Here is a 25181-nt window from a genome sequence, read left to right on the forward strand (position 1 = left end):
CCTGTGGCACAGAAGCCAGGCAATGTTTCAGGGCAACAGTTTGCACTGGCATGGGGCACTGTAAGAGACCCTGGGGATTTTTTTTTTTTTTAATGTAAATAGCAAATGTATTTGGCTCACAAGTTTCAATAGAAGGACAAAAATTTATTGTTGATTTCATGATTATATTTGTCATTGGTTTTAATAAATTGCAAGGTATTTTGCTAAAAAGTCTTGTTTGTTTCAGGGGCTACACTAAGTATGAGACCAGCCCCCATTCCAATAGAGGACCCAGAATGGAGACAAACACCTCCCCCAGTCTCTGCCACATCTGGCACCTTCCGACTACGACGAGGGAGTCGATTTACCTGGAGAAAGGAGTGCCTCGCTGTCATGGAAAGGTATGTGTCTCCTTTCCCGTGATCAATGTCCCAAACTTAGGAAAGAGAGAAACTTCAGATAGATTTGGACAGTTTCCATTTCAGACGAGTAATTTGGGATGTAGGTTCTATCTCAAAATATATTTTGGGGTATTATAAACGTTATATTATTGAAATAAGATCTTACCATTTGTAATTCATAAAACTGGAGTTAACATGTATGACTGTAACTAAAATAGTGTTCTCAGTAACTTAAGAAACTTTAGAAGACTTTTTCTGAGTTTAGATCTTTATATTTTATTTTGGAAATGCTCTTTGAAGTCTTATTTTCATCAGAAATATTGAATAATTATATAGAAGGCCACTGAGATTTTACTCCCTCAATCAGGAGTATGGCCTAAATGAGCTCAGTCCTAAAAGTTAAAAATACTGTTTTTTACTTTGATTTGTTAATTTATCTTCTGACTCTAGCACCAGTACCTTATCCATAGTCAGTATACTCGGTATGTTTTAGATTGGAATTTGATCTTAGCTTCTGTTTTTCTATCCAAAATGGTATAGATTAATTAAATATGATTATTAAATGTTCAGTATATTTAGGGTAGATCCTGTAGTAGAATTGCCCTTTTAGTCTCCTACCTAAAAGTAATGTTTATGGAATTCTGTTTTGATAGAGAGTTTTATATTCAATAAGGTAATAATTTTCCACTTAAAAACTATTTACTTCCCAAGAATAAATATAGAGAAAAAAGAATATATTAGGCAAAGGTAAAAACAATTGAATTTTCATATTGAGATTTCTCAATAATTTCAATAATGGAAAAGAATGGAATTGAACGTTTAAAACTGGCTTTAACTTCTAAGTTAAACATAGAATATGTTTACATAGAATACAATGTTGACATAGAATACATATTGACCTTGAGCCAGCTTCACCTTTTTTCCCCAATTGTCTAATCTGATCAGTCGAACAGCAAACTGGAAAGAGCATTTGACTGCGAGTCAAAGACCTGAAACCCGGATTTGGCTTTGCCGTTAACCAACTGTGCAACTTTGTGCAGCTCACAAACTCTAAGCAGTAACTTTTTTATCTATAAAATGAAGGTTTTTAATATATCATCTGGACTCCTGTCATCTCTCTTCCTGCCTATTTCCTGATTATCTCCCAGCTCATTAGACATCACTACCTGAAGTAGAAGGAGATTTAAAATGCCGAAGTTGAGGCCATGTTTTTTGTTCTTGTGATTAGGTTGAAATTAAAAGATTTGCTTAATGAGGATGTTGGATCCAGTAGCCAAAATGAGACTATAGATTATTCATTGATGTTATCATCTATAACTTTTCTCACTCTGTCTATTGTAGATTAGCGTAGAGGCCATTCATTGAATAACAAATCCTTATATGCTTGAGCAGTTAAAATAGAAGAGTGAGACATTTTCATCCCAGAGACCTGACGTTTATAATCTGCTTTATTTTTTTCATCTAAAAATTTTTATTCTATTAAAAAATTTCCTCAGAACTTACACATAACACACATAAATTTAAATAATACCAAACTTAAAAATTATTTGTGGTACTATACCTTTTCCTCTTGGTAACAAAGTAGGCTTTGGTATTAGTTTCTAGTTGGTGTAAGTTCTAATTTTGCTACTGATTCAGCCATTTAATTTACTCATAAAGATACCAATATACATTTATCACATAATGTTTGTATGAGGAGAGATTAATTTTAAAATTGATAATATTAGGGATGGAAAAAATAATAAAATTGATAATATTAATAATGATAGGCGATATTCCTAATGCATTTTCAGAATTGAACCTCATAAGCTTTTCGATTCTTTTTATTTTTTCCCAAAGCAACAAAATCTACCCATGGAATCACACTAATTAAATTTCAGTTAAAAAGACATTGAGCACTTACCCCATGCAAGACTCCCATTTAATCTTAATTTTCATTTTTTAACTTTAATTTTAATAAGTGTATCCAGGAATTGGTTATCTTAGGTTTAATTTTATCTTACTTGGCACAACCAGTAAGAAAGTATGTGGTTTATTCCAGTAGTTGTAGAAATGCAAAAAGCCTTTCAAAGTATTTAATAGCATTAGTACAGAAGATCATGGAATGATTTCATTTTGTGAAAGTGGAACTTTTTATTTTCTAACATGGAATATAAAATTCCCTAGCCTCAGAGCAATGTGTGATGTTTTTTCCTACACTGAATAGGTGGATAAATATTTATGCACAGACTGTAAATCCAGCAAAGTACTAGGGTTACTCAAATATATTAGTAGAAGTGAAAGTCACTCCATACTTCATACCGTACACAAGACAAATTTCAGATGAATCAAAAAAGGTAGTCCATATAAATAATGGAAGAAAGTATGGGTATCCTGGAAATGGTGAAGTTTTTCCTAACTAGTACTCAAAATCCAAAATATGAGAAAGGATTGATAAATTTGATTACATAACGTAAAAAAAACTTTGAGGGGGCTCCCAGGTGGCTCAGCCGATTAAGTGTCCAACTCTTGGTTTCAGCCCAGGTCACAATCTCATGGTTTCATGGGCTCAAGCTCTGCATCAGGCTCTGCACTAGCAGTGGCGAGCCTGCTTGGGATTCTTTCTCCCCCTCTCTCTCTGCCCCTCCCCAACTTCTGCTATCTCTCTCTCTCAAAATAAATAAGTAAACTTTTTTGAAAAAGAAAAAAACTTTGGGGAGAAAAAATAAAAACAAAAGAAAAATTGGAAAAAATATTGGCCACATATTATTATCCCTGATGTATAAACAGCTTTTATAAGAGAGAGACCAACAGCTCTGTAGAAAACTAAAGATATCAGCAGAAAAGCAAATGCAAATGGTTCTTGAACATATAAAAAGATGTTCAATTTAACTCATACTAAGAGAAATTCATATTAAAATTACACTGAGATACTATTCTTATCCTATCACACTGGCAAAAATCCAAAAGTTCCATAACATTTTCATATTGATTGAGCTGTAGGGAAATGGGCACTCTCACATACTGCCTGTGGGGAATGCAAAATGGAACAACTTCTGTGGACAGGAATTTGACATTATTAGGGACAGTTATTCACAGATTTGCCCTTTGACTCAGCATTCCCATTTCTAGAAAATTATCCCAGAGGTAAACTGATAAAAATATAAATACAGCATCCCTGTTTGCAATAATGTCAAAATATTGAATACAACCGGTGTGTGTATGGGTGGTGGACTTGGGTAATTAAATTATAGTGCACCCACACATTGGATGTGCAGGCTCAAATAATAGAGTGCTATGCCACAACAAAAGGAATGAATTTTCCTTCCTAGAGAATGAAAATCATACTGTGTCCTTCTGTACTATCACTATTAAATATTTCGTAAGGCTTTTTTACATTTTTGTAACTACTGGAATGAATACTTTTCTATATACAGTGATCTCCAGAATATAATGTTTAAAAAAACATTTTTTTGTCTGTTGTATATAGTTGGCTATCATTTATGTATTTATATATTTGCTTATAATTTGTTTTAAAATGAAGGAATACACCATAAAATAAAACGGCTACCAATAGAAGAAGAGAAAGAAAAAACAGAAGGAACAAGAATAGAAGCTCAACTTCTCTAAATATACCCTGTTTTGACATTGTAACCATGTAAATATTTTATGTATTTATAAAACAAAATTAAGTTGAAATGGGGGGGAAGGTGACCCCTAAAATATAATGAAACAAACCTCACTGACTTAAACATTCATAACCTATATCAAATAACTTTATAACACAGTATTTTGACTATGCTTCTTGGTGGGATACAGCTTAGGATAAGAAGAGCTAGAAAAAAATCTTACCTTGTTTTTACTAATTCGATAATATTAATATTGTTACCCAGTTGCTATTTTTATTTGTATAGATACAGATATAAATAATACAATCATAATTAATGTTTCTAGGAATCAAAGTTTTTGGTGTAAAACAGATATAAACATAAAATCAAAATAAGTAAAACACTATAATGTGTATGTGTGTGCATATAGAAATTTATCTCGAATTTATTCTTTTAACAAGTCTTATTGAGATACAGTTCACCTAAGTAAAGTATACCATTCAGTGCTTTTTAGTGTATTTACAGTCATGCAACCATCACCATAATCAGTTTTAGAATATTCGCTTCACCCCCTAAAAAGCCCTTGCATCCAGTAACAGTCACTCCTTTTCCACTCATTCTCCCCCAACCCTACATAACCATTAATCTGCGTTCTCTGAATGTAGATTTTGCCTATTCTGGACATTTCATATGAATGGAATAATACAAATGTGGCCATGTGTGACTCACTTCTTTCACTTAGCATATCTTCAAGGTCCATCCATGTTGTAGGTTTGACATACTGCATTCCTTTTTGTTGCCAAATAATATTCCATTGTATAGATATGCCATAGTTTATTCATTCATCTGTTGATAGACATTTGGAGTTGTTTCCCTTTTCCAGCTATCATTGCTAATGCTGCCGTCAACAAAATTTGTGTACTAGTGGAATTACTGGGTCATATAGTAATTGTGTTCAGCCTTTTGAAAAACTGCCAGACTGTTTTCCAAAGCAGATGTACCATTTTACATTCCACCCAGCACTGTATGATGGTTCCAGTTTCTCACCAATACTTATTATCTGTCTTACTGTTACTACCCTCCTAGTGTGTGCAAAGTAGATTCTCACTGTGGTTTTGATTTGCATTTCCCTGGCCAATAATGTTGGGCATCTTTTCATTGGCTATTTGTATTTCATCTTTAGAGAAATGTCTATCCAGATCCTTTGTCAATTTTTTAAATTGGGTTATTTGTCTTTGTATATTGAATTGTAAGTTTTCTTTATGTATTCTACATACAAGTCACTTATACATGGTTTCCAAATATTTTCTCCCATTCTGTGGGTAGTCTTTTCACATTCTTGATGATGATCTTGGAGTACACAAGTTTTTGACTTTCATAAAGTCCAGTTTATTTTCTCGTCTGTTGTTTGCACCTTTATTGGTTTGTCTAAGAAAGCTGTGCCTACATCAAAGTCACAAGATTTATTTTTATGTTTCTTCTAAGCGTTTTGTACTTTTAACTCTTAAATTTAGGTCTTTGATCCATTAGAGTTAATTTTTACATCTGATGTGAGTGAGGTTAGGGACTGAACATCATTCTTTTGCATGCGATATCCAGTTGTCCCAACACTGTTGAAAGAACTATTCTTTTCCCACTGACTAGTCTTGGTACCCTTGTCAAAAATCAGTTGACTAAAAATGTGAAGGATCTCTTCTTTTCTATTCTGTTCCACTGATCTGTATATCATCTTGTCATGATTACTATTTTATTGTAGTAAATTTTGAAATCTGGAAATACAAATTTTCCACTTCCTTCTTTTTTAAGATTGTTTCAGCTATTCTGGATTCCTTGTATTTCCACATGAATTTTAGGATCAGCTTGCCAATATCTGCTAAGAAGCCAGCTATACTTTGGTGGGAAATCCCAAAATCTTGAATATGAATTATAAATAAGAATGTGAATTTGTTATAGTTTCTCTTGGAAAAAAGGAGAGGGTGTACTTTCCATCTCTGCTTAATTCAACCCATGAACAGTGATCAACTTAGTAGACATTAGCAGTCCTAGGGCACAGAGTGTGGTCATAAGTGCCATTAGCACTCCTTGGAGAAATGTCTGATTCTAGACTTGGCACAGGAAATATACATGATAAGACTAGAGATCCTGTTAAAGCAAGAAGGCCATTACAGATAAGTGAGTAATACCAAAGGGACTCAGGAGCTAACTTGAAAAGGCTCCCCCTTCCAAAGATGGGGGTAATTTGAACATTGAATTATATTACCATTATTATTATTACCATTGATAATAGATTGAAGCACAACAAACTTATTAAAAATCCATATATAATAATGTTACTAAAAAAATTATTGGTCACACCAAGAGAATGTTAGAGAACCAACTAAATATTTAAAAGTGGTAAAAGGAAAGAACTATTTAACTTGTCTTTCGCATATGAACTTTATCCCTGATTAACCAAAAGGCTTTCTTTAATGAAGGATCTCAACTAATAAATGAAAAAGGAATAATATAATTAAAATATCTTCATTGTGTAAACTCCTAATGAAATAATAGATCTGACAATGATCATGAATAGGTGCTAACAAAAAGACAGACAATCAGGCATTATATACCTCTTGGAGGATGTAAACACCACCACCCACATAGAGTATTCTGCTAACAAAAGTGAACCTGAATCAAATCAATCGTGTAGGTCTAGCTCTAGGTTGGTAGGAAATATTAAACAAAGTTCTGTCAAAGAATACTATGAGGAATTCAGGTCAACAAAATCCATGATGTGAGAGATACTAAGAATATAATAACTCAGTTATTTCAAGTGTTTTTTTAAAAATGTATTAGCCAATTAAAGAAATTTGATACACTGGATAAATGATGATTCTAATTTCAGTTATGATAATGGTAGCTTGTATGTAAGTGGTGCTACATTTATAAAAGAGTTTTTGTCTTTTAGAAATATGTACTAAAATATAGAATATGATGAAATGATATGATATCTGGGATTTACTTCAAAATAACACAAAGTGGAAAGGCAGAGGCAAGGGTGTGGGTCAAACAAGAGTAGTATCTGTAAGTTGATGGTTTCTATAGCTTCTGTAGTACTTACTTGGGGGTTCATAGTACAGTTTTCTCTACTTTTGTACATATATTGTATGTGTGTTAAAGATCTAAATTTTGGATCAAATCATGTAGAATTATGAGAAATGAATGTCTTCATTACCAAAAACCTCAACTACACAATGTTATCTAATAACATTTACTTAACAAATAAACAAATGTCACTATACAATGCAATGGTGTGAGCATAAATAGTTCCTTCAGTCTTGGAGTTTACAATCAGCTTGGAGAGACAGACATTAAACAGATAATTAGACAAATCGAGGTAAAATTGCAATGGTAATACATGTATGAAAGGAAAGGTTCATGGTGCTGTGAGATATTATAATAGAGGATGTGGTAGGAGTTAATGAAGTAAAAGGAAAAGGGCAAACAGTGCAGGTGGAGAGGAGAGCTGTAGTCATCTAGAACTGCACTGTCTGATACGGTGGTGACATGTGACTATTTAAATTTAAATTACTTAAGATGAAATAAAATTTAAAATTCAGTTCTTCAGTCACACTAGCCACAATGTAAGTACCTACTAGTTGTGTATGGCTACTGACTGTAGTTTTAGACAGTATTTCTATCACAGAAAATTTTATATGGAATATTTGTATCGCTGCAGAAAATTTTATTAGATGGCTGTGATACAGAACAACTGTAACTCATCCCCAATAAAGAAAATAATGGGTATATTTGCCCCATAATAATTTGTTTTTGTTTTTATTTTTACTCAAAATCATAAAGCAAATACAAATACAAATTAAAAAGCAAACATTAAGTCTACTGAAATATTTTAGAAGATTTTCTATATGACAGTGACAGAAACAGATTTTACTCATTCCCATATCAAAATTATTTTGCTTCTGTATCCACATCTAACCCTGCTTTCCACACCCAGCCCTGTTTTTCAGAGTATAAGATTTAAGAATTTATTATTTATAATGATTGGTCTTTTTCTCCTTTAGTATGCATGCATGCATGCATTCATTCGTTCATTCGCCTGTTTATCAAAAGTATTTATATATGCTACATTTGGTAGATATGTCTCTTGAGTCTTTCAATTTGCATTCATTCATTCACTTGTTTATCAAAAGTATTTATACATGCTGCATTTGATAGATGTGTCTCTTGAGTCTTTTAATGTGTAACAGTTCCTTACACGTGTGCATGCACACACACATACACACACACACGCACACATACACACACACTTTGTTCATGTTGTTCATTTGTTGAAGATACTAAGGCATTTGTTGTATTGAATTTCCCACATTTTAGGTTTGGTCAATTACATCCTCTTATGTGTCTCTTTTTTTTTTTTTTTTAAGATTTTTTTTAACGTTTTATTTATTTTTGAGACAGGGAGAGACAGAGCATGAACAGGGGAGGGTCAGAGAGAGGGAGACACAGAATCTGAAACAGGCTCCAGGCTCTGAGCCATCAGCCCAGAGCCCGACGCGGGGCTCGAACTCACGGACCGCGAGATCGTGACCTGGCTGAAGTCGGATGCTTAACCGACTGCGCCACCCAGGCGCCCCACCTCTTATGTGTCTCTTAACATCACCTCATATTTTCTGTAGAGTGATAGTTAGATCTAGAGTCCTCATTCGATTTTGGTTTAGCTCTTTTGGCTACTTTGTCCTTACTAGTACATCATATAAGGAGGCACATTATGTCTGGTTGTCCCATTTTTAGTAACTATAGGATTAACCATGGGATTCAGTTCTGTCATCTTGATCCACTTATTAGTAAGTTCCCCATCTAGTGAATAGTTTTAGGGCAGTGATTTTAATTTTGACTGCATATTAGGAGCACCTGGGAGGTTTTAAAAATATCAGTGAGACACTACCCCTGACCACAGGGACATAGGCAGAGGTATATTTGAAAAGTTCCCAAGTGATTTTAAAGTACAGCTAGGATTGAGAATCACTGTTGTGTCATCCACTAATGACTTTTTCCTAGTCACTTTTTTAATAAGGGGTTACAAAATAGTTATATTCCTAGGGTGCCTGAGTGGTTCAGTTGGTTAAGCATCCAACTTTGGCTCAGGTCGTGATCTCACAGTCCATGGGTTCAAGCTGTGCGTCGGGCTGTGTGCTGACAGCTTGGAGCCTGCTTCAGATTCTGTGTCTCCCTCTCTCTGTCACTTCCCTGCTCGTGTGCTCTTTCTCTTTCTCTCAAAAATAAATAAACATTAAAAATTTTTTAAATGGTTATCTTCCAGTTTTTTCATTTCTTCTGCATTAGTCAGCTAATTCTTCTATAAAGAAGAACTTTCCCTCATCAACTCTTTAGTTACCCTGAAATATATTCCTTTACATTATAGTAAGCATATAGCGGAGCATTATAGTATAAGCAATTACAGAACTGAGGAATAAATGCTATTATGAAGATGGGTACTTGAGTTTATGGGACTATAAGATGCAGACAATCAGAGGAAAGAGACTTTAACAAAATGATTACATTTTGGTTGCATTTTGATGGATGACAGATTCTAGTTCACCAATTAGAGAAGGAGAAAAAGAGTATTATAATATTAGATTATCACTAAGTTCTTTGTGGCAGAACGTGGAGTTTTTCGTTAGGAGCATCTCTACCTTGATTATACAGGACTTAGTCATACTGTGCATGCTATAATTAAATAAGTCCCATGCTTAATTTATTACCACAGCTTGGTGTTCAGGCTTTTTCAGAAAGGAGATTGTACCTGATTAGAATCGTCTGTTAGATAATATTAGTATGAGTATGGAAGATAGGCAAGAAATCAGCCAATCAAGTATGTATTTGAACACATACCAGATGCCTAGAGCCAAGGGTAAATAAAATTTAAATAAATGTTAAGTTGTAGTACCTGCCCGCATATATCTTAAGGCATCTTATATTTGAATAAGTATATACAGTTTGTATACAATTATTGATCTTACTGATAATTCTGTATGACAGTTGACCTTATTTAATCTTCAAAATTTTGTACTGTATATATTTTATTATTTACAGATTTTATGTAAGAGCATTAGAGGAAGGAAGTATGACTAGCCTACATGTAAATGGATTGGAAGTGGGAAAAATGAAGGCCAGCTAGGAAGCTGTTAGAGTAGTCTATGCATGAGTGACGAGGGCCCAAAGGATATTATCAAAGCAAACAAAATGGATAGAAGGTAATAGGTGTAAGAAAAAAATGTGGAAGAAAAGAACAACCTAACCTAGTCACAGACTGAACATAGAAATGACAAAGCAGGAGGTGTAAAAGAGAACTTAACAGATTCTGGGAAACAGAATCTGTACCTTTAGAAAATAGTTTGATTTTGGGCAAATCATTCAACATCTCTTAATATTTGAAATATTTAGAAAAAGAAGAGTTAAGTATTACGATACAGTAAAAAGCGGATGGGCTTCAGAGTCATACAGATTTACGGTTTAGTCCCAGCTTCATTTTATGTTAATCCTTCAGAATTTCAGTTTTCTATAAAATGGGAGATGCTATTATGAGAAGAGTTGCATGAGATCATGTATGTAAAGCACACAGTAGAATGCCTTCCTCATAACTGGTGTTGAGCCAGTGTTCTTTTTCCATTTAAGTTCTTTCCACTTAGAACTTTGCGAACTCATTTCTTTTTTAAATTTTTTTTTTCAACGTTTATTTATTTTTTGGGACACAGAGAGACAGAGCATGAATGGGGGAGGGGCAGAGAGAGAGGGAGACACAGAATCGGAAACAGGCTCCAGGCTCCGAGCCATCAGCCCAGAGCCTGACGCGGGGCTCGAACTTATGGACCGCGAGAACGTGACCTGGCTGAAGTCGGACGCTTAACCGACTGCGCCACCCAGGCGCCCCTTTGCGAACTCATTTCAAGATGTTAAGAGATCTCAGTGTCTCTAGAAAAGGAGATTTAGGAGGCATCATTATATCAGGTACAGTTAAAGCCACAGGGTATCAGTGAACCCTGGTCAAATCCACGTCTTGCATTTTGCTTATACTGTTTCTGCATTTTTGCAGCTAAATATGGCTAGAGAAAACTTTAAACTCTGCAGACTGATCTCATTTTAAATTCATGACCATGAACCTCAAGTGGGCCTGTAATTCTGCCAGACATTCATACTATACCCACCTGGTTCAGTCTTTCCCAGTATCCTAAACAATTATTTCACACTTTGCTCTCTCTGCCAACTCGCGTTCTCCTCATGGTGACATGCTTCCTGTTTAAATGAGGCGAGTGAAACACTCAGAAACACAAACATGTATAGATTTGAAAATTTCCATAATTAAAAAAAAGATTATTGTTACAAATTTAAAGAGGACCTGGCTAGATTTGAATGGATAAAATAGAATAGATAATTGACTAATACTTATTCATTTATTTTTATAGCATCTGCTATGTGCTAGCACTGAGGTAAGCTTACCTCCAGTAGTTTGCATACTCACAAGACGAGAAAATATCATATATATCATAAGTCAGAAATAGCTGCTTGTGCAAATAATGTAATGTCAGACTCAAATGTGGTTTTTCTTCAGCAAACCTAACCATCCTTTTGCTAATTCAACAAAGGACTTACTAGGTATGAGGCAAGGTGCTAGGGATGGATACCTTCTAGGTGAAAGGAGTAGAGGGATGATGAATCTAGTTGGCTTGAGTCTTTAGAGTTTATGGTCAGAAGTGTTGGAGGCTTTATGGCCCAGGAACAAGGTGTCTAATGTACTCCTTCCTTTTTTCCTTTCTTTTCCCCTTTCAGCAATTTGGGCAGGGTATGTGGAAACAGGTGTGGCTCTGGAGTGTTAGGATATGACTGGGACACAAAAGAATGAAACCTGGCTGTGCACCTGATCTGGCCTTAAGGGAGAAAGAGAAAAGAACACTTCAAATCTCCGTATGTAGGGTTTTCAGCCCAATTAAGCGAGATAGAAAGAGAAGCAACCACTTGGAGAGGACTTTAACTAGATACAGGAATAAATTTAACAGTACCTGGCTGTGACAGGTAGAAGAAATAGCACACAGTGGTTAAGAGTACTAGCTTTGGAGCCAGATTTGTGTACATAGGGTACTTCTTGCTGTTAATTTTCATTACAGTAGCTGAATGATCAGTCTGTATCTGTGTCCAGGAAAACGGAGGCAAAATGAATATTTTGTAATTCTTCGTGTATTTGTAATTAAAACTATTTATTGCATGTTTTTATTTTTTTTATGGAGCCAGTATACCTGTATACTATTTTTTTTGTTCCTTCTCTTTCCATGTTCATCTTCAGTGAGCAATATAAAACAAAATCATTACTAAAGCCCAGAACCCTCTGAAATTATAAAGAAAACATTTTTTGTTGCTGTTTAACTTTTGTCAGTCTCCAAAACAACTTTTAAAAATAAACCCAAAATATTCTTCCCAACGGCAAAGAATCAGTATTAAAAATTTTAGCTTGAGAGTGTCTCTCCTCCCTGCTCCCCCAATTTAAGCATCTAAAAATAGCTTCTTAGGATAAAAGTGCCTCTTCAGGAGCAAAAATAGCGTCACAACCACAATACTATAACAAACCAAAATTAAATCATAGCTCTAAATTTGGTGTCACTGCTGTTAAACTGACATGTTATACAGTCTGAATATATAATCTGAATTAGAGACATGGGTCTAACTACACAAATACATTTTGTATAAGTGTGTTCTACATCCTGGTAGAATCTGCATAGAAGAGACAAATAAGTTTGTAAAGTGTGTTTCTAGAATGTTGCTTGAGGCTTCTGTAATTTAATTCTCTTGTATTTACTGCATCTTGGAATTCTTCCCAGGACAGTTTATTAGTACTTGGATTTTGGTTTCAGTCTCTTTCCTTTCTCCTTTTTACTTTTAATTTTTTCAGTGAATACTTGGACTGTGAAGGTTAAGAAGACCAATAGTTCCAGAAACTAAATTCTATATTTAACTGCAGACTGGGTGTGGCTCAGACAACTGCAGTGCAAGCTTGCTCGTGTTTTGCCAGTCATCAAAACCCTGACCTACAGAGAACATTCCTTTTCCTAGTCTTCTGACTTTGAAATATGCTGAATTATGATGATATGATGATATATAGTACACACGTTGTATGTACATACATAAAATAAAGACCAAAGAGTCGCATAGGTTCAAACTTAAGTGGCCCTGGAAGATGTCTTTTTCTTCTGTGATCTTTTATAGTAATCTCCCAGTGGTATTAACCCACTCTGTTTTCATCGTGCTGCTTCCCATCATTCTTTTATTACTTTTAATTACCACTGTGTGATTTAAAAAATTTTTACACAGGACGTCTTCTCCACTTCAGCTCCCATTTCATGAAGCCATATTTTCTTTTAATTTTGTTTTCTTCATGTTTTGCATTATATAGGACAGTTATTAGTGTAGTATAGTTTGAGACTTTATTTACCATAAAAAAATGGAGAAATAACTGCTTGTTCTCCTAGTAACATCCCTCCCTGCCTTTTTTTTAAAAAAGCACTCTAGCTCTTGGACAGAATCCTGTTACTTTGTAAAATGAAAAAATAACCACCCAGTATCCTTCTGTATTATTTTGTAGTGTCCCAATATTATTTGATGGTATTCATACCAAATAGGAATCCAAGGAGTAAGAGACCCTGCTCATTTCAGTAAGATATACCTAGCCAGAAACAAAAAATGTTTTCCTAATGTTGCTCTTCTTAGAGCTTGGGACCTATCCAGATGTTTCTTTGAATGACAACTTGTATCATATGAACAATAAAGGGACTAATTGGTGTCCATTGTACAAAAATATATAAATTGCATCTTCTGACCACTGATTTAGTTTAGCCTCATTTGAGCTAAGAACATTCCTTTGATTTTATTTACCTATATTTGGTCACTGTTTCTGCAGAGAATAAGGAAGAGACCCTAAAGATCATACAGTTCAAATAGTTTATTTTTTTAACCAAGAACCTATAGTTAATAGGTTAATCAACTTGGCTAAACTCACAGAAGAAATGAGATTAAGTTGCTTATTCTGAATCCATTCCCATATGAACCATAGGATATGATTTTTAAAAAAGCATATTCGCTGAACTTCTCAGCCCTTTTTTTTTAAAGTTTATTTATTTACTTAATTAAGTAATCTCTACACCCAACGTGGGGCTCAGACTCAAGAACCTGAGATCAAGAGCTGCATGCCCTTCTGACTGAGCCAGCCAGGTATCCCTCAGCCCTTTCTTTCTATCCTCTTTAATTTTTATGTGATAAACATTTGTGTAGTGTCTACTGTGTGCTAACCTGCATGCCAAGAATTGGGATGCAAAGATGAGTAAGACAAAAGTCCACTTACCACATTTCACTGAATTTCTTCTTGTCTGTGCTTCTTTATTCATCTCTTACTTCTCTCATGCCCTCTGAGTCTTCCCTTTTCCCTCCCTCACATTTTTTTCCTTTAAGTACACCTTCTACCATCACACCTCTGTTCTTAGTTGATCATAATGTGAACTGCAATGTATACTTTAGTATTTCCTATACTTATTGAATAAAGTATTATGATCCTTTATCATTTAAAAACAAATTGGCCATTATATCTTTCAAAGAATTAGTAAATAATTTCCAAAGATCTTTCAAGTTTTCAAATTGTATTGCTCTATGATTCTAAATAATTTGTTTCGTGTGGACCCTTTGTTCTTAGACTCCATGGCTTTTGACAGGAAAACACTTCCAATCCTAGAATTAAATCTTTAGAAAATAATTGGTGCTTAGCATAACAACATGAATAGACTAATAACTTCAAAGAACAGAATCACCTCCATGATAACTAAGTTCTATCAGAAGACTAGTTATCTAGGACTGTATTTATGTATATTCACATAATCTGTCTCAGCACTTTGTCAGTCAGCTTGTGTTCTGATCTCTCAATTTCTGTGTTCATATATTATAGTAATGAAATACCTTAAGGGTATTACAACCTGAAAATGCATAGAAATCATTGTTCACCTACATTTTATGAGCTTAGGTAGTAAGGATTACTTCCTTCTTTCTTATGAGAAAACAAAAAAATATCTTCACTCATTAGAAGAAATTTGCTTACTCCTATTTTTCATTTTAATTCTTAAGAGTAAAACTTCCTTCATTACTTTACAATTGCAAAGAAACTTACATCTCATTTTCTTCTGTGTTATGTTGCTGCTAAATTGAGTGGACTAACTGAAGAGAATAACTTCTTCACATCTAGGACCAAAGAGGTCATGTATCTGACTAAGATAGTAATTTTGTTTGGATAGGAAATTCAGAGACTTTTTTTCTTTCAACTTCTTTACATGTAACCATGATAGCTTTTTAGGAAGTGCCTGAGTCAGTGATGATCAGTCTATTGAATGGAATGTCATGATAGAATGACAGATATGACCATGTAAATCTGAACAAAAATGTGAATGAAATAATGTTAAGCAATAAAAGAAAACTTACATTATTAAAATAATGTAAAAAAGATATAAAGATACATTCAACATACAACAAAACATACAAAAATAAAAGATTGGGAGAGGTAATAAAATTTTTCAATAAATGATTTCCCCTAAATGTTGAATAGTTTGTACATTTTTATGATACTTTTGTCTTTTTGTTTCTGAAAATATAGTGGTTAAGGACACAGGTATTTGAGTTAGACTGGGGTTCTAGTCCCAACTGTCTTAGTTACTAGCTATATATCCTCAGTCAATTCCTTGCTATAAAATGACTATAATAATCATACCTATCTTACAGGAGTGCTGTGATTTAATGCTAAACGACAGTGCATGTAAAGTACAAAGTGTGGTACAGGACACACATGTAAGAGTTTAATAAATATATGCCTCCTACTCCTAAATACTCAGTGCAGAAATATTAAACAAGTAAGAACTTTCAAAAAGAATTTTAGGTGTCTTCAAAATGGAATTTTCTGAAGTTATTTTTTTGTATTCCTAAGTTTCAGCCAATAGAAGTCTATTTAGCATTTCTCTACTCAAAAGAAAGTCATTTATCACCTTTGTGCCCAGCACTGTAACAAGTGAGTGCTGAGACATATGTAAGCATATTGAAAGATAGGGCATTACCCCAGTAGGCCTCAGTCTTTTTGGGGGAGCCAGGCTGAAAAAAGCTCATAGAAGAGATAGATACCAAGTGCAGTGGGACCGAGGAGAGTGGTATGAGGAAAGGCAATACTGAGGCAACATTCAAGCAGGGTCCTATAAAGCATTGTGGTTTTGATGCATTGGGAAGAGGAAGAAAAGCATTCTTGGCAAAGGCACAGAGGCATGAAAAATTAGGTAACTGGAGTGTCTGGTCAGTCAGGCAGGAAATGGGGCTGGAAGTAAGTTGCATCCAGATTGTGGAAAACCCTTGTAGCGCCACAAGTGTAACATTTGTCTTTCTCAAAGGAGGTGTATTTGCATCCATGCCCAAGTATGGTTGTTCTCCTGATTGGAAGAAAAAAAAAACCTCTTAATCCATTTTCTAGGTTGTTCCTGCCATTTTCCTCCCACATATAAAGCATCAGTAGGAACTCTTTTCTGACAGGGAGTCAAATTATTTTGAGGATAGTGGCAGATTTTGTTTTAATATTTGCGAAACATCCTGTGAATTAAAAAATTGAAACTATTTTGAAATATCTTTTCAGCCTTCCTTTTTTAAAGACAAGAGCCTAAATCATATTACTTTTTCTATGTGTTCAAGGAAATATGTTAAAATTCCAACTGTTTCCATTTTTTAAAGAAATCTTTTGACCCATTTTTTCCCCTGCTCACTTGCATTACAGAAGTGGATTATCATAAAATAAAATCCAACTCTTCTACTGACTTCTGTTATAGAAGAAAATTTGAACCATATCTTTACCAGAATGAGTTATTTCACTATCCATGAAGTAAATTTTACCTGGCACTTCAGTGGTGAGGTTTATATGCTCCCACAGGCTAGGGTGTGGTTATGTTTAGCTGGCTCCTAGGCTAGCACAGTGCTGTGCATGAAATCTGACATCAGTAAGTGTTGCTTGAAACTTAATCGAATTGAATATTTAGGAAGGCTCTACAACTTCAATTAGAAAATGTTATCCCTATGTATCCCCTATGAGACATATTAGGCTCAGAAGAGGGGATTTTTTTTTGTTAAAGTTGTAAGTCCTTCAATTCAGTTCAATTCTATGATGAATGATAATTGGATGATTTAAAATGATCCAATCAAAATGATTCAAAAACAACAGAAAAATGACTTTCAAGTGCCTTGATGTCATTTTTTCTTGGCCCGACCATCATGCCACCATTTCCCCCCACACACAAACCACTCTGTGGGAATAGAGTTGAGTCCTGTAAAATCAAATGTTTGTTCTGGTCTAAAATGAATGAGAACCTAAAATATATGTACTCTGCCCTCCCTTAGGTTGTCTTGCCATCACTGCAACCCCTGGCAAGCTGGTTTTCCTTTCCCTCACTTCTGATGTCATTGCTGTTCTAAGATGGAAAATGCTGCAAGAATTTCCTATAAATTTTGGAATTAATGGATGCTGGAAGTTGAATTTTAAAAAGAGTTCAACCTCTTTCATACTTCTTATGGAATGACTCGGGTAGAACATAATGAACTACACCTCCTGTATCTCTGCAAATAGAAGGAAGTTCTTAACATTTATATAAGACAGCAGGAGCCTGGACATGACCTCATTTCAATCCATTAGACTATTTGAGGAAAAAAACAACAAAACTTTCCCACTTATTGACAGGTAAAGTTATCCCAATCCATTTCTCATAGCCAGTAAGAAGATGAACTGTCCTTAAATGCATTTTAAAATTGGCAAATTACACTTCCTGGTTCCTTTTTGGTCAAACAGAAATAGCCAAAAGAAATTATCACAGTGTTTTTGAGGCAGATTAAAAATTCTCACTATCCTCGTAGAGATTTGCCAGCAGTTTCATTTTGTAAAAAAAAAAAAAAAAAAGACCCCTCATTTCTCTAGTCCCTTGACCAATTAAACACGACAAAGACCCCATGTTCCTCATACTGTTCTTTGGACACAGTTTACAAAGAAATAAAGTATATATAGTTTGGGAAATATTGGTGTTGTAGGTGATGAGTCACCAATGAAGATATGATTCATCCCAGAAGCAGAATTATAAGCATATTATAAACATTAATACAGACAGAGACCAGTTTATAGACTAACTGAAAAATCTTCACAGAAAATGAATGAGCATTTTCTTTTTTAAACTCAACAAGTATTTATTGAACTTCTACTTAGTACCCCACTCATTGTAATAGTGCATTAGGAAGTCATTATTGGTAGACTAAACATTCACAGCCTGTACCAAGGTTTGCTTATGTGTTTTACGTTTGAAGATCTTGGGATAGTAGAATATGGACTTGGTGGGTAAATATTCTATTTCTGTTTTAGTTGCCTTTTGGTTGAGGAAGTCTAAATGGACTATGTAATTTCAGCAATAGGAAGTAGTATCTGAAAATGGTCTTTATACTTTGAAAACCTGCATATCCTAGAAATCCCAATCATAATAGTGCCTCATCATTCTGTCTCATTGGTTCCTCCTTTGAAATGTCATTCACTAAAAGGTTCTAACCATTTTGAGACTATCCTATAATTATCATCTAAGGAATAGAAACTATACTTTGTTACCAAAACATCTTCCTTGGAACATAACTATACCCCAGATTTGCTTGGTAGTATTACTGTGAAGGAATTTAACTTGTATACAGTTGGTATATAACCTTGCAGCTCTGACAGTATTGATGTAAGTAGTATGTTTTTTTGTCAAGTGTTATCAGAATTAATCTGTCTTTTTAAAAGGCAATTAGAGTCATTTATCCTGGTTGGTTTGATTGACTCCCAATAAAAACAGCAGTGAACCTATGACACAGGAAGTAAAAGGTTAAGTTTTAGAGGAAGTGGTAAGTACCCCTAAGTACAAAGTAGTGTGTTTCTCCCTCTTCAGGGAGGTATGAGGATAATCCCCAACTAGTGTACTCCTGATTCTCTATAAAGAATCTGTGCTGTTGTCTGTGGTTGGTTTACTATTTGTTGAGACCTCTCCCTGGGAGAACAAGTTCTCATTTTAGATACAGACTGTTCCTTTTAGCAAGAAGTAGTTACTTTGTAGAATAGTATTGATTGTAAGAAAAACCATGCAGGAGACAATGGATTGATTTGATCAATCCTCTTCTGTTGGTCTTCACTTTATAGTGAGTTTTTGGTTGGTAGTGTCAGGTTGGTAAGTGACCAGTTTATACTCAGTGCTTTATATTTAAAAATAGGCTCCCTGCCTTAGGATATCTTGTACACCAGGTGTAAGATACTTAATCACATCACCTTACAAGTCTCTTTTGTAAACTTACTTACTATCAGCAAAGGCTGACAAAACAGGGAAAGGAAGATATAGCTGCAACCCAGCCAAGGAGTGAAGCAAATAGAGCCAGGGGCACACCAGCTTCAATGCCTTGACTTCCAAGCCTTCAGTGCCTCTGAGTATGCCCTCTGGTAGAAACAGGTCACTCTCCAAGGTACCACAGTTCCCACCGGTATGGTAGATGAAAATTTTGTTTGGGCACATTTCATACATGGTATCCATAATTCTCTCATATATGGATTTTTCTTTTTTAAGCAAGTGAAGAAAAGCATCTTACCATCTTGATATGGACTTGGAAAGCGTGTGTGTGTGTGTGTGTGTGTGTGTGTGCGCGCGCGCGCGTGCATACTAGTGTCTGAAGAGGTACTGCTAACTCTTCTGTTAGGTTAACTACTCTATATACATAGAATTTAAATGTGTATTATTACTATGTTTTAAGGAACAAGTCCCACAGTTTATTTAGTTCTCCACTGCTTAGGGGGAAAATAAGTAGGTCAGTGTTGTGGTTGTCTCTAAAGCAGTTTTAGATTTCCTAATTGCTAAGAGCCTTTAGGTGAAGATATAGCTGTGGTCCTGGGGCTGTCCTGGGTTTCTTACTGATGCTGTCACATCTTTGCTTCCAGGAGCGCTTGTGAAATTTACAAGAGTTTGGTTTAGATGATTCATTGCTACAAAAATTTGCATCTTAAAGGAAGTCTGAAACAATACCAAGTCTTAACGGAATAATGACCATTCCTGTGAGGCCTTCGAGCCAATGAACTGAGTCAGGAAACCTGAGATCTAGGTCATGTGACCTTGAACAAGTCAAGTCTCATCTGTATAAAGTTCATGTCCTCATCTGCAAAATAAAGAGGGTGACTTGGTAATACTTCCAGCTTAAAGTACTTGGATTCTTTGTCAGGATCTACTCTGTGATATATCTAAATCCATGTGTAATGAGTTATGTTTATGGCATTCCATTGCATTTATGAATTAGGATTCCAAAATTCAACTTCTCATATCTGAATTCTTTAATTTGTTCATAGGGTAATACTGATTTTTCCACTTTACAGGCTTTTCTATTCTGAAACTTTAACAAGCTGCAAAGCCATGAAAACTTACAGCTTCTTCTGTAATAGAACTCATTTATATTTTAGCTTTTCTTTATAATCATGTGAACCCTCCAGAAGGCTGATTTGGAGAAAGCCGATATAAATCTGTAGAATTCAAAATGAACTCTTATTTATAAAAAATACATTAGTATAGAAATCTTTTGTTTGTTGTATTATAGTGAGTTTGCAAAACAAACATTAAAAGTGTAAATTTGTTGCTGAAAGGCATTAAGAAAAAGCAAGAAAATCATTTAAAAATAATTTATGCAATGTTATTTTGCTCATGCTTTGAGACTGCAAACTTTATTTTCAGATAATGCTTTTTAAAATTACAAAATTAGCACATGCATATTATATAAAATAAAGAGAGATGTAAGGAAATATAAAGAAGAAAACTAAAATACCCTTTAACACCATTATTTAGAGATCATCATAAATATTTTGTTGATGAATTTTTCAGTCATTTTTGTGTTATGTATATAGCTTTTCAAAGAAGCTTATACCAGATACATAGTTTTAGATTTAGGATCATTCATATGCTCTTTGAAAACCTGATTTTTAATGACTAAATCCATTTTAAGAATATATATAATTTATTACCCAGTCCCTCGTAGGTGGACATTTAGGTTGGCAACTGTATCTAGTTTGGGTCCTGACTTCATAACTGGCTAGATTGCCAGTTTGTAGACAGATACAGGAATGGTGAAAGAAGAGAATGGCATTTTGAAAAGCAGTTTTAAAATTAATCAGAAGTATTTTTTTTGTAATATTACATAACTCTGTTTTGGGTAGCATTTTATTAGAAAGTTGATAGTTACACATTGTAAACTTTTAGAAAACATAAGGTGTAAAAAATAAAATATTTCCATTCATAAGTAACACTGAAAATATTTGGGTACACTTAGTGTTTCTATCTATGTATCTCTCTATATATAATTTTTAACATAATTAGAATAACACATACATGATTTTGTAACCTGCTTTTTTTCCAACGTTTTTTCATGTCATTAAGAACTCTTTGAAAATGTGATTTTTTTTTTAATGGCTTTCTTCTTCAGATAATTTATTTAACTATTATTACCTTATTAAACATTTAAATCTTCCCAATTTTGCCTTCCTAAATAGTACCAACAATGACCATGTTTGTACTTGCTTTTTGTCTTAAGAATAATGATACGTTTGGGGTCACCTGGGTGGCTCCGTCGGTTAAGCATCCGACTTCGGCCCAGATCGTGATCTCACAGTTAGTTCATGGATTCAAGCCCCACATTGGGCTCTGTGCTAATGGCTCAGAGCCTGGAGCCTGCTTCGGATTCTGTGTCTCCCTCTCTCTCTGCCCTCCCCGCTCACACTCTGTCTCTCTCTCCTTCAAAAATAAACATTAAAAAAAAAAAAAAAAGAATAATGATATGTTTGGCCATATTACCACCACTTCCCTCCAGAAGGCTGAATTGATCCACATCACTAACAGTGGCCTTGAGCATATACTGCCCCTGTCACCAGAGCCTGCCTTCCATGCACACTGTAATCATCTTTTTGTGGAGGGAAAAATCAGCCTTGTTTTGCCTGTTCAGTAGGTGTGAAAGCAGGGTTTTATTTTTGTCTACTGAACTTCTCTGATTGCTAGTGAAGCTAAACATTGTACATGTTTATTATTCATGTTTGGTGTTTATTTTTTCCTTTCGCCATTTTTCTGTTGTGTATTACTTGTATATTAACTCTTTTTAGAATGAGATCATTAACCCTTTCTGCTATATATTTGCACTTGTTTGTAATTTATTTTTCATTCACATATAGGTAAATCTGTTGCTCTATTCTTGTGCAGCTGCCTCCATCATTTGTTTCCTTGTTCAGATGCTTTCTTCTAGTATGTATGTATGTATGTATGTATGTATGTATTTTATTTATTTTGTTTTATTTATTTTATTTTATTTTATTTTATTTTATTTTATTTTTTAAATGATTTCACTTTTATATTTAACCCTAATATTATTGGGTCTGTAAATTGAGGATCTAGTTTGGCCTTATTTTCTAGATAGCTGATTTTCTCTTTCTTCTTCAATTTAAGATTCTTTCTTTCTTTCTTGGGGCGACTTGGGTGATTCTGTCAGTTAAGCGTTCGACTCTTGATTTTGGCTCAGGTCATGATCTCAGTTTCCTGAGTTCAAGCCCTACATCGGTCTCTGTGCTGACAGTGCTGAGTCTGCTTGGGATTCTCCCTGTCTCTCTGCCCTCCACTATTTGTGCTCTCTCTGTCTCTTTCAAAATAAATAAATGAACTTAAAAAAAAAAAAAAGATCCTTTCTTGCATATAAAGTTATTATATTTGTTGGTTCTGTTGATCTCGGTAATCCTTGAATCACAGTTTTGATTATTATAACTTTATAATTTCACAGTATTTGACAAGATAGGGCCCATTCATTATTATTTATTTTCAAAACATTCTTAGCCATTTACATCTGTTTTTCCAGGTGAACATTGAAATCATATTGTTGACTCCTACCACTCCCACCGAGCAAAAGGAGAGAAGAAAACAATGTGTGTTTTAATTTGATTAAAATGCATTAAACTTTTAATTCATTTTGGAAGAAATGACATTGCCATATTATTCATTCTTTTTTTTTTTAATGTTTATTTATTTTTGATAGAACACAATTGGGGGAAGGAGAAGAGAGAGAAGAGACACAAAATCTGAAGGACGCTCCAGGCTTTGAGCTGTCAGCACAGAGCCCAACATGGGGCTCAAACCCACAGACCATGAGATCATGACCTGAGCTGAAGTCGGTCACCCAACCGACTGAGCCACCCAGGCACCCCTCATATTATTCATTCTTATCTATCAATGTGTTATATGCCTCTTCGTTTCTTATTATCTTTTTTATACCTCAACAAAGTGAGTAAAATATTTTTAGTTTTTTATGTGGTTTCTATATTTTTCTCGTCAGCTATTTTTATGTTTCTCATTTCTCTTGGTCTCTTAAATAGATGCTTTCTTCTGTTAGATTGTATCAAACTGATTATTACTGATACATTGGGAAGTTTTGATATTTTTGTCTATTTAGTGCCCAACCATCTAATTATTTCTGAGGCATTTTTAATTTATCCCTTGGCTTTCTTGGTATAGTATAATATGCCAATGATAATTTTGTGGCCCTTCTTCCCAATTTGTTTCTTAATTTTGTTTCATGTCTTATTCTACAAACTAGGACTTTCAGAAAAACATTAAATTGTAGCCAGAGAAAAAATTGGGCTCTCTTACATTGTTTCTGATTTAGTAGGGATGCTGCTAGCATTTTATCATTTTATTATTAATGTTTTCCTCATATTTTATTATGAAAAATTTTAAACATACGACAGAGTTGAAAAGGTACATTTCACTATACTTGTTTTATTATGTATCTCTTAGCAGATTTTTTAATTATCAGCAATCTTGGTTGTATTACAGAAGTAGTTATCAGTACTTCGTGTCCCAAGATTTTTCAAAATCAGCACTGCACTAATTGTTGCAGATAAAAGTGAATATGGCAGTCTCGTAGCCCTATTTATCAAGAAGTAGCCAATCTAAAAACTTTTTTTTTTCAACGTTTATTTATTTTTGGGACAGAGAGAGACAGAGCATGAACGGGCGAGGGGCAGAGAGAGAGGGAGACACAGAAACGGAAACAGGCTCCAGGCTCTGAGCCATCAGCCCAGAGCCCAACGCGGGGCTTGAACTCACGGACCGCGAGATCGTGACCTGGCTGAAGTCGGACGCCCAACCGACTGCGCCACCCAGGCGCCCCTAAAAACTTTTAATAAAGCTTTGAAATGGGAGCTTATGAAAACTGTTCCATTGAAGGACAGTGTTAAGCATCAGAAGAAGGGTTGTAGTCTAACTTGGATTACAGAAAGAAACAGAATTGAAGCTTGAATGTTTCAGTATTTGACCAAACTTTCTAGAGAAGAGAAAGCTTTTGTTTAGCTGATAGACTACTTACTTACAAAAACAGCTGCTTATTCTAGTCTACAGTGAACTAAAGTCCATCAAACTGTGATAGTTGAATCACATTAGCCTTTAAGGCCATTCTTATACTGACTCTATTTCCCTGATGTATTAGTCTCCCAGGCAGACCTAACAAATTTCTGTAAACTGGGTGGCTTAAAACAACAGATGTGTACTCTCGCACAGTTCTAGAGGCCAGAATCTGAACTCAAGGTGCCAGCAGAGTTGGTTTCTCCTGGAGGCTCTGAGGGGGAAACACTTCCACACTTGTCTCTACCTCCTAGCAGTTGCCCACAGTCCTTGACTTGCACATGCATCCTCCCAGTGTCTGCTTCCCATTTCCACACTAGTCTTCCCTGTGTCTGTGTTCTCATTCTCTCCCAAGGACACTCTTGGTGGTTTTAGGGCCTAGTGTGAGCTCATCTCGAGCCTTACTATAATTACATCTGCAAAGACCCTATTAACAAATAAGATCACTTTCTTAGGTTCTAGGCCAACATGAATTTTTAGGTGACACTATTCAGCTCACTACACCCAGCAGTGTTCTTAGCAAGCAGTAGTAGAAAGAACATGAGCTCAGGAGAACAAAAGCTTGGCTCTGAAACTTGCCAGTTCTATAATTTTGGGAGAGCTTGTCATCTATAAGCTTGTCATTGTCTCCATTTCTCAAATGAGTATGTTGATCATTGCATAATCTTTCAAGGTCCCTAATTGTCCTG

The 25181-nt window shown here is 34.9% G+C and overlaps 1 protein-coding gene across 9 annotated transcripts in view; it reads left to right on the plus strand.

The window, feature by feature from the left end:
• HMBOX1 (homeobox containing 1) overlaps window positions 1-25181 on the plus strand; it is a 196810-nt gene that overhangs the window by 143843 nt on the left and 27786 nt on the right. For all 9 annotated transcript variants that reach the window (XM_019828625.3, XM_019828626.3, XM_019828627.3 and 6 more), the window contains exon 6: window positions 227-380. In XM_019828625.3, coding sequence (XP_019684184.1) covers window positions 227-380 — 154 coding nt within the window. The remainder of the gene's footprint in view (window positions 1-226; window positions 381-25181) is intronic.

The sequence above is a fragment of the Felis catus genome, chromosome B1 (genome assembly GCF_018350175.1).
Source record: "Felis catus isolate Fca126 chromosome B1, F.catus_Fca126_mat1.0, whole genome shotgun sequence".
Taxonomy (NCBI): domain Eukaryota; kingdom Metazoa; phylum Chordata; class Mammalia; order Carnivora; family Felidae; genus Felis; species Felis catus.